The sequence below is a fragment of the Lipophrys pholis genome, assembly GCF_963383615.2.
Source record: "Lipophrys pholis genome assembly, chromosome: 19".
In the NCBI taxonomy this organism is placed as follows: domain Eukaryota; kingdom Metazoa; phylum Chordata; class Actinopteri; order Blenniiformes; family Blenniidae; genus Lipophrys; species Lipophrys pholis.
Window position 1 is genome coordinate 4,878,041 of NC_137647.1, and position 11,302 is coordinate 4,889,342.

General features: G+C 43.0%; 1 protein-coding gene across 1 annotated transcript; it reads right to left on the reverse strand.

Annotated features, from left to right (window-relative positions):
• Positions 1 to 5,947: 5,947 nt before the first annotated feature.
• gng13b (guanine nucleotide binding protein (G protein), gamma 13b) lies at positions 5,948 to 10,751 on the reverse strand (the record flags this gene model as incomplete). Its single annotated transcript, XM_080487824.1, has 2 exons — positions 5,948 to 9,690; positions 10,615 to 10,751. The coding sequence occupies 2 exons, from the start codon at positions 10,749 to 10,751 to the stop codon at positions 9,585 to 9,587; spliced, it is 243 nt and encodes an 80-aa protein (XP_080343950.1). The 3' UTR covers positions 5,948 to 9,584.
• Between the last annotated feature and the right edge of the window lie 551 nt (positions 10,752 to 11,302).

An 11,302-nucleotide genomic window follows, 5' to 3' on the forward strand; every position in this document is an offset into this window, starting at 1 on the left:
GTAGACAAGAGCTGGCCTGTTGAGCCATTTTGTTTTATTTTTCTTTTAAAGGATCGGAGTCTGTGGCTAAAGAGATGCACCATCAGGATGTTTTGACGATGTGATGAGCAGCAACTAAGAAAAAATGTAAAGTTTACCGGTCCAGCCCACTCACAATGAAATTTGGCTGTTTGTGGCCCCCTGAACTAAAATATGTTTGATACCGATGCTTTATGACTATTGGAAACGAGTGTTGGTATGGGTGCCTCGGAGGGACAAAAACAATATTTTTCCTTTGCGGATAAGGGTGATGAGAAAAATCCGAAGCATGTTAATGTGCAATCAACACATTAATGCTGAAAGCCCTGCTATCAATAGAAAATAAAAAAAATTGTTCATATTGTTAGATAATCTTTAGTTAAAAAAAGAAAAATCCCAAAACAACAGCTTCTAAACTGAAAAGCAAAGTCAAGCGAGCTGCAGGTTAAAGCCGCCACCGCTTCATTCTTCAGTCGGGCAGTTTGAACGACGGCTTTCCTTCCACCTCCTTGTCGACTTCGAGGAGAGCGCGAGGTAAACGCTCCTCGGAGGCAGAGCGAATGTTCCACAGTAACTCACTGCTGCGTGCAGCGTCTGCCACCCAAAGCTGCCCAGAGCTGGCATCGACTTGAAGAAGAAAAAAAAAAAAAAAAAAAAACATTTGAGTTGCTTGACAGCTCCATCTGGATACAGCAAAGTGTTATGCCAGAGTCTGAGCTGTGGCTCTGGTGGATTAACCCTTGCCGCGATAATGATCGTTGATGGCAACCCGGAGGCGACGGCGTCCGTCACTCCGGCCACCAGATCAGATCGCCAGTAATCTCTAAGAGTCGAGATAGAGAATCGGCAGTTGGGGGGGGGAGTTAGAGTTAGAGGTTGTATATTTCCAAGGGACCTGAGACGGATAGAGACAGTGAACATTCAGAGTTAAGGGAGTCCGAGCAGAGGAGAGGCGGAGTGTTTTTTTTTTTTCTAAAGGCCCAAAATAGCCTCGACGAGGGAGGAAAAACAAACAGACTTCTTCTGTAGTGCCGGGACACTCAAGGTTGCCTTCAAAGCTGCCCGCATGTGCTTTGAAACACTTCCAGTTGAAATAATAAAGATAATTTTACTACGTCGCACCTAATTACAGCGTCTTTATAGCCCGCAGGAAGCGGGATGCATGATATACGAGCGTCTTATGAAGGGAAAATACACTTAAAAATCTCATTAACGCCTCGTTCATCGTCGCTCAAAGTCAACCACCAGCAGTGTTTGGAGGCTCGAGTCAGGAGAGGCTTGTGTGGTCTCTGGGCCTCGAGCAGCAGGATGGAGAGGTTCGCTTTCTAACACCACAACGTCAGATTTCTCTCTCTCTCTCTCTCCTCTCTTCTCTCTCTCCTCTCTCCTCTCTTCCTCTCTCTCTCTCTCTCCTCTCTTCTCTCTCTCCTCTCTCCTCTCTTCCTCTCTCTCTCTCTCTCGTCATTTTCAAACTTGTAGCCCCAACGACGTTCAGATTTCACACTTTTCTCTCTGGAGCCTCACAACCCTTTACACGGCTTTTTTTTTTTTTTTTTTCACATGAGCACACACACACACACACACACACACACACACACACACACACACACACACACACACGCACTCATGTGTGCCACTAGAAATTACTTGAAAATAATCCATCTGGTTTGGTTGATTTTCACAGCGAAGATCCTTCTTCTTTTCAGCACCTTCCCGTTTCCTTCTTTCCGTCCCCTGTATCCTCCTTACCTCAGTCACCTGCATGTCCTCCTCCTTTTCTTTACCACCTCTGCATCCTTTCCTCTTCGTCTTTGCCGCTTTTGTCACTAACCTACCCAACATGAGCTGTCCCTCCTCAATCCTAATCCTGTGAAGTCTGCCCACTCCTGGAGAAAACCCTCAACCTCTTCAGCCTTGACAGTTTAGAGACGCTCAGTTTCTGAGTCTCAACGCTTCCCAACATACCTTCAACTTATCTGGGACCTTTCTATGTTTTGTTTTTTTTACACAACATTTTCGGGTTTCGTTGCGTTCTGAGTGTCCGTTCACACGGCAATGTTGCTCGGAGCCACTGGAAACGCGACTATTTCAAAACTACTATACGACCATCTCCGTGTTGGAGAACGCCGATGGACAATAAGAACAAATGTTTCCTCCGTGGTGCCGTGACTCTCGGCCAATATTCTCCTGTCGTTTTATAGTTGACAGTCACTGTGATAACAATCCAACTTCGCCGTCCTTCCATACAAATATGAATGGATGTTGTTTTCAAAATATTGCAGTCTAAAGGCAAAAAATTCTCTGAAACGAAAATGCAAAAACGACGTGTTTCCTCTTGAAACGTTGTTATGTAAACAGGACCTAAAACAGACCACTCCTAAAATCTTATCGAGCAGCAACAATGTTTTTTTTATTCTAATGGTTTTAGATGTTGTATGGTAATAATCCCCGGCCCTCAATCCCTCCTCACATTACAACACCAGCAGAACAAAATGTAATTTTAAATATATTCCAAGTACAATACTTTGGCTAATTCATAGTTTTAATCTGATACTATTGCATTAATAAACTCCAGCTCCGTCATACTATGAACTTGGCAGGATTTTCATGCACTCAAGGTGAAACGGCACGTGATTTAAATTGTTCATGAAGGCCTAGAAAGGAGGTGTGGGTGAGACCAACCACTGCACGTCTACAGGACTGGCAGCATTTCAGTCGGGTTCGTCGGGTTTATGCTCTGGATGGAACTTATAAATAAACGTATCTCTCGTGTGGGAAAGCTGTACATAAGAATTGCGCATAGAAGGAGAGTAACGAGAGATGGTGTGGATTTAAATTCTTACATTAAATGGCATGTGGTGACCTCAGCTCCGCGTGTGTTTTAGTCAAAAAAGATAAAAATAAGAGGGATTATCATCACCAGCAGAATGTGCATTAGAGATTGCTCTAGGTTTCCTTTGTATACAGTTCATGTGTGTGTGCGTGTGTGGGTGTGTTGAAGATGGATTGTTAATCCTAATCCACTCGTGAATGTGCGCGCCGAGGTCGGACAGACCATTAGTGCACATTTTCAACCTGCCCATGTGCATCCATGTGTGTTTGCTTGTAACCATACAGGACACACACACACACACACACACACACACACACACACAGCCAGCATGTGTTTAAGACTGACCATGACTGCGCACATGCATGTGTGCACAAGTGTTTTTGTGTGTGTGTCCTCGTGCACAAGAGTGTAATGGGAGCATGAATGTGGAGCCATTAAGAGGCGCATTAGCCCTGCGTGTGTGTGTGTGTGTGTGTGTGTGTGTGTGTGTGTGTGTGTGTGTGTGTGTGTGTGTGTGTGTGTGTGTGTGTGTGTGTGTGTGTGTGTGTGTGTGTGTGTGTGTGTGTGTGTGTGTGTTGCACAGGGGAAAGACGATGGTTTGAGGATTTCTGGGGGGGGGGGAGAAGGGACAATGGGGGTGAGGATTTAGCGGTGAGGGGGGATTCAGTGCATTAGTGTGTGTGTGTGTGTGTGTGTGCGTGTGTGTGTGTGTGTGTGTGTGTGTGTGTGTGTTTAAAGGATTGAGGGGATCTGACCCAGAAAAAGCAGACAGACACACCCAGAGTAAGAATCAGCCGTCCCACCACCATTTCCTCCTGATATTCAACATATATCTCACTAAAAATATCTCAATCTACTTTTGAGGTTAAAAAAAAAAACTACTTAAAAACGCTCTAAACGGATCACAAGCTTTTAAAATGTTATTTATGGAGCATTAAAGATGGCAAACTTCAATGAAATTATTCATTTTCTTCTTTGTGTTTCTCCACGATACCAATGTGACTGAATCCATCTTTCTCCAACGTGGAGTTCTCAGCAGGGGGTATTTATTAGAGATGCACCGATACCACTATTTTAAAGGACGAGTGCTAACCTTCAGCTTCTTGTTGATACGGAGTACATATATGAGTACTTATTAAATATCATTAAGCCTTTATACTCCGGACGAAAATAATTCGAGAAGACTTTGCGTTCCCACAAACCACCTCCAACAGCCTCAGTGTCGGCGCTACGCACATCTCCAACAGTTTTATGTTGAATCAGCATTAATCCAAACTAACAGTTGAACCTAAGCAGTCAGGTTGAATCACTTCGAGCAGACAGAGTGGATTTTATTTATTTATTTTTTCGTTTTAACGATGCATCTTTGGTAGAAAGTCGGAGGAGTCTTTTCTCAGCAACCTGAAAAAGCAGCAAGTGTGCAGATGGGCCTCGTTTTCCTTTTTTTTTTCCCCACTTCTTTTAACCCGGTAAGAAAACAAGAATCTTCAAACTGTCGCAGAAAACAACAAAAAAAGAAGCTCTAATCCTGTTAAAATATAGAGATATTGCACATCAAATTGAACATGGTCTACTCTGCCACTTACTGTATATATATCATTTCAGAAGCATGAAAAATGAGCCTAGTTTCAAAGGACAAACTAAAGCTACTGTTTTATTTTCTTGATGTCAAACTGACAGTATCACGAAAATCCTGCATGTACACGCAAAAAAAAAAATAAAAATCAAGAAACTAAAAGAAGCAGAGAAAAAGGAGATAAAACCAAAAATCCACTCAAGATAAGATTCAGAAATCATAAGTTGAGTTTTCAAAGATATTATTAAACACGGACTTTGTTTGAAGTCCTATGACGTCGAGTATAAAGGAAAAAATAGTCGTGAATATGTGCCAGTAATTCAACAATAATATAGGAAAATGATGGACACATTGGCCCATAATCCCTGGGTGAATGTCCATTAGACCATTCTAGCACAGAATAAAACCTTTCCTTCCAAGATTCTCATTAACTAAGTGAAGAGGTGACAAAAAGTATGGACATTTTTGCTTTTTAGCCTCTAAAATGTTGGATTTAATCCTGTAAATCTCCTCGGTACGGCAAACGTGACAAGTCATGAGAAGATCGGTGGAAAAGCAAAGACGGAGATGCATATTTATGATCCGCACGCGTTCGCAGTTTAATGGATGTTTTCCATAATTTTGTACAGACGTGTGATCGTTTCATCCCTCGTCAAAATGGAAACACATGAGAAGTGAAAGGGGATAAATTTCTCCTTGTATCTCTGCAGCAGTGGAGCCGTGGCCTGGATTCTGCTTTTTGCAAGACATCAGAGGCCAAAACTATCGGAAACACGCTGGTTCAACCCTTTGAAACGGAGCCCAGTTATTACATTTCTGCACGATATGCACACTATACCCGCTAATCAAAAGTATATCTTTAAGTTTTATGTCAAAATAAATGACACGACATATATTTATTTGTATTTGGTGATGGAGTTAAAGATGCTTCTATATTTTTGCATGGAAGGTTCGCCTGTTTGATTTAATGTGGAAAATCACTTTATTTTGATATGATTAATGGACACTTTTTCAATTTTCCTTCTTAAAGCCCCGTTTACACGTGAAAACGCATCATTTTAAACTTTTTCTTTTCAGAACTGTTTTGTGTTTTCACAGCAACATTCCATTGATCCATTCAGTCATATTTCGAACATAAGTGAAAACGAAGTACGTAGTTTTGCATTCTCGTCCCAGAAAAGTTTCTAGTTTACACTGTAAAATTTTGAAAACAGTGCAGCAGCAGCGTTTCCACGGAGACGGAGCCCGAGCAATGTCAAAAAGTTGCGTTTTCTCAGAAGGGGAGCGTTTTCAAGAAGTTGCGTTTTCCCCCCGTTTCCACAGAGTTTGAGCATTTTTGAAAATGCTTCGGAGTCTTTTTCAAAAAGTTGTGTTTTCAGCAGTGCGAACCACTACGCCACTGAGTGAAACGCTGAAGTGTCACCACATCCTGGATGAAAGTTGATGCATGTACCATGATGGAGGGGGAAAAAAAGTCACATTAGAAATAAAAGGAAAAACACACAAGACAACCAGGCTGTCTAAAAATCATCTACTTTATTCAATAAGATAAATGTTTTTGCAAAACATTCAATAAAAAATGATCTATAATTTATTGCTCATTGTCTTCTTCACACTAGGAGTTTTTTTTATTTTTTATTTTTTTGATCTGATGCATAATATTAGTTTTCCAAAGCACTCTCACAAGGAATATGTTGCTAGATAGTTAGACAAGGTTTTATGCTGTCCTCATAATAAGTAGTAACATACATACCCACACTCAGATTATATAAAAACAAACCAAACAAGTAAAGTTTACAGTAGCTGGACAGCAAACAAGACGAGGGACAGGCAGACTCCAGCAGTCCTCTCATGTACTTTTCTTCAGAAGTGTAGTTTTGGTGCGATTTTCAGTGGAATCGTCTAAGCTGGGAGTACTTCCATTGATTGTGAAACTACACTCAAGTGTAAAATCTAATAAAGAGGCTGAATTACATCTGGGAGCTACGTCAGAAAAATGTTAGTTCTGGGTGACTTTGGGTGTGCACAAGGTCTGACGGGGAAACTCACCGATTTTACATTCGGCCTGTTTTGTGATTATTGATTGGACGTCGTACAGAATCCTAAATAATCGTACAAATACGACAATTATCGTACACGCTACTTTTCGGTATACCAGATCTGCGTCATCATGGAATGCCAATTGATTGACCAAAATATCTTGGTAAACATTATGGTTTGAGTTAAAATAGGTCAAATGTCCTGGTTGTTGTCATGGTGATATTTATAAACAGCATAGTATATAGATTTATTTAACAAAAACTTTTCTGTCATTTTTGAGAATAAAATCCACCTTGCTAACTTCGTCACGGAGCAACAGGAACATAAAAAAATTAACTCTGCCAAGGAGAACAATAATCTTAGCAATACTGCTATATAAAGTCAACAAACACAAGGGGAAAATCGAATTCTGCATAATCGTGTGCATTTTTTTAGGTCTACATAGTTTTGCACATTGAGTTCAGTCTTGTGGGGAATGCAGGTTGAGAGATGAAGGACATCGAGAGTAAAAACTAAAGTCTACAATGAAAGCTGCAGTGATTTACTAACATGATTCATCTTTTAAATATTTCATAATAAGAGTTCGCAAAAATGTTAGTTGGGCCAAAAAACTTCCTATCGATGGAACTGAAAACACTCGCAAGTCAAGAATTTTGTGTCTTTGTTGTTTTATAATATAATCCAGAATAGCTTTGATCAGCTGTCAGATGGATTTCTGATCTTTCTGGAAATATATCTGATGGATCTTTACAGCACCGAGAAGATGTGAGGTTCCCCCTGTCCCGGGTCGTTCAGAGAATCCCACATCCTTGCCACGCCTCCCCTTATACACATTCTCACTACAGCAGTGTGTGTGTGTGTGTGTGTGTGTGTGTGTGTGTGTGTGTGTGTGTGTGTGTGTGTGTGTGTGTGTGTGTGTGTGTGTGTGTGTGTGTGTGTGTGTGTGTGTGTGTGTGTGTGTGTGTGTGTGTGTGTGTGTGTGTGTGTTGTTGCCTCAGGCCAGCCCGTTTGTGAGATTTTGTGTGTATGTGTGTGCGTGCCTGTGTGTTTGCATGTAATCCAGCTGCGTCTGTGCACTGCAAGCCACATGGGAGCTGAGGTCCAAATTTAAGATACACGCTCATAATCACGCACACACACACACACATTTACGGCCACATGCCAGCACACAAACACAGGCCAGCACCAGGGTCAGCTGTGATGTTTGAACCTCATGCCGCGTATTTACATTCTCGTTTTAAGGAAACTGTGTACAAGGCAGTAGTAGATGGTGATCTGGCAAGGTGTAGTGTTTTTTTTTTGTTGTTTTTTCTTTTCTTTCAAGTAGGAGAATGAGGAAAAGGGAGTGCAGACACAGGGGGAAAAAAACTGAGGTAAGGGAGAGGTGTCATCAATAAATAAATAAATAAGTTAATAAGTTAAAGGGGTCCATTTATACATGTGTCGAGAGAGGGAGGGAGAAAGAGAGAGAGAGAAAAGAGACGACGTGGGTTTGCGTGTTTGTGTGGTCTTGAGAGGCCGTAGCCAAGCAGGGGAAGGAGCAGTAAACAGAGTCCCCCCCCCCCCCCCCCCCCCCCCCCCACCCCACCCCTCCAGAGACCCCACCGTATCATCGTTCTGCTCCGACAACACAAACAGAGCTGCCATGACACTCGCTGACCCAATGACACCCAAGCAAAACAACACTGCTGGCAGAGCTCGACGTGGTAACCATGCTGCACAAGCGACTTCAAACTGCACATGGAGGAGTCACACCGGGAAGAAGAAAGCTGCTCGGCCTCATGCATGTTTGTTGGTTGACTTGTTTGGTTTTTTTTGGTATAAATCACCGCAACTAAATCTGAGGCTGGGGGAGATCTTTTGGGAATACTTCAGACATTTGCCATAACCAGTCTTTGAATGATTTTAGAGTTTATTTAAAACCAGCAGACTGTTTTTAGATTTTAAATAAAATATTTTCTACCAAATCTTGACTTTTCTACCGAGCTACAACCCTCAGACACCAACTGTTTCAGCTGGACCAGGACTCTTAAAGCCAGACTCTGACTTTTTAAAGTCCACTTATGCAGATTATTGGTAAGCACCTTAATGGTTTGAAATTAAAGCGCTGGCATGACATTGGGTAACAGTCTGGACGGGTCACCAGTCCATCACAGGGACATGAATCTGATCATGAAAAACCTTTAAAGCTATTTTGCCCATCGGGTTCAATCTTGGCCTCGAGTTCCCTGGATGTGAATTCTGGTTGTTGCCGGAAGACGTTAAAAAAACTGGAAAAGCCTGCGAAGGCTTGCTGTGGAGAACCTTGTCGAGGAAACCACCATAAAACCTCCGGTGCGATCGGGTCTTCAGCCACTTGGTGGGTTTTGTGTGCATCCGAGTCGATCTCATCAAAAAGTCCCATAAAAGCATGATTCAAGTGCTTGTTATTGTCTTGCAGCGGTCATAAAACGCCGACGTACAAATTCCAAGACGCACCACGCATGCACTCACAATGGTTTATAGTGACGTTCAAACTGTTGTAGCGTCTCACGGCCAGTTTAATTGAGTCGTCCTAAAATATTAGCCGTGACCCACAAATATTCCGTTTCACGATGGTGATCAGTTGTTGTATTTTTAAATACCTCTATGTGGCACTAAATCTCCCCGCGGCAGCAGATCTACAGTGTGTGACAGTGATAGTGTGACTCCTCAGTTCATTACACCACATGAACGCACCAGAAATGGAAGGAAAAAGAATACAGAGAGAAAGAGAGAGAGATTGTGAGTCAGCTGCATAAATAAATAGTCATATATTCATATAAAGACATGGAGTATTGATCGTTGTCGTCGTATAGTAATGATGCATTGCCGTGGCAGGATTAAACTTGCAGTGAATGTGTGGCAGTCGTGGAGGAGGGGGGAGAGGAATCCTCCCAGCCATACAAAGTTTGGAGTGATCGGTGTTTGTCTTCATCAGTGTGAGTGTGTGTCGGTTTCTGTGCCCTTGTGTTGGGATTATCAGCTGTTGTACATTCACGGTGAGAGGGTAGGAGGCGCTGTCCGGGGGTCAGCCTCGGGTGTCGTCAGTAAGGGGCGTGTGTCGGGACAATCGCAGCGGGGTGGGTGCTTTTTCTTCTAGAGGAGGATGCATTTTCCCTTCTCCACCCACGGGTTGTTCTTCATCAGCTCCGGGTTGAGGAAGGGATCCTCTGGGACGCCGTCCTCTATCCACTTTACCAAGCTTTAAGGGAGGGAGGGAGAGGGAGAGAGAGAGAGAGAGAGAGAGAGTGAGAGAGGGGCATTGTTCACATTCCAGAGGAAGATTATTGCCACAGTCATCCTCGATCCATCGTTTCCTCTCTTCCATACAAGGCAAGAAAGAGAGAAAGCAACAGAAGTAATTACATCCACTTCTCCAACTGCAGCTTTTTGCTTATGATAGTTTGAAGTACTTTCATTGGAACGGTGAAGTCTTAAAACACTGTTTCACACTGGTATGTTTGGCTTGGCTTGATGCTTACACATTTCTCGTTAGCTCATCTTTTATATACTCGGGCGCCGTTGTCACGACGGTGTTTCAGGTGAAAACGCATCACTTGTTTGGAGTTTGGACTGGGAGTCATGACACTCTGGAGGCAAACATTTTTGTTACTGTCCATCTGCTGTGCAGAAGTATTTACTATGGCCGTGGCGTATATACGCCGTAGCAGCATTTCTGCCAACTACACGGAGACGGAGCATTTTGAAAAACTCGTGTTTTCCGACCACTTCCACGGAGATAAGAGTCACACTGTTTTCAAAAAGTTGTGTTTTTAGTGGCTCTGACCACCATTGTCATGTAAACGGTACCCCAAAAGTAAAAGTTTGCATTTTCAGTTGAAAACTTTGTCGTGTAAACGGGGGCTTCAGTTAGCTTAGCTTGGCTAGCGTGATATATTCTTCACTTCCTGACCAACACTACTACTTGTCGAATGTAACTACCAATCAAACTTTGTGCATAGAAAAAACTAAAACTTTTAAATCTGATCAAACAGTTCCTCTATTTCCACCTTTTTCAGTATTTGGGCTAAGCTATGCTAATTAGCCAGCCAGACAGGAAATGCTCCCGGTGGTGGAAAAAGCGAATTTAATATACATTTAATGACGTTCGAGAGTGACGACTCACTCGGTCACTGTTTTGGACGACTTCTCTCGTTTGAAGGCCAGCTGGTACTTGAGGCTCTCCACCTCCTTCTTCATCTGGGGCAGGTCCATCTCATCCATGGCTGCAGCTCGATGTCGGGCTTTTCTACCTGGACACATGGAGGAGGAAGAGGAGGAGGAGGAGGAGAAGACAAGAGTTATATTTATACAGCAGGCTGTTAAAAAGCAGGCAGACGCACTCGATACACACTGTGCCCTGCAGCAAGAACGCCACAAAGTACATCTGATTTATAACTGCTGCTGAGCCGGTCCACCTACAGGAGGGAGAACAGCACTCTGCTCAATCCAGAGAACAACCAAGTGCTGCCAAAACTAGCCGACCCTCTTAACTCCGCGGGATGCATTCCGTGTATTTCTCTTCCTGTCCGTCGGGCCTCGTGTTTCCACATTCACAGCCAAACGTGATTACTCTTGCAACCTAAATCAAGCAATTGGTCGCTGCCACCTGTCGTTAGGAAATTACACAGCGAGATTTACAACGGAGGGCTGCGGGGGAGTTGATATTTGATACCTCCGTAGAGAGAAAATGTTTTGCTTCTGTACCCGATTAAAAAAAGGACAGCGTGTTCTTGTGCTTTGGCCCAATTTTTTTTCCCCATTGACCTCCGCGTTTTCCCGCCTCGCACAGGGGTGCGTGTGCAGCGATGTCT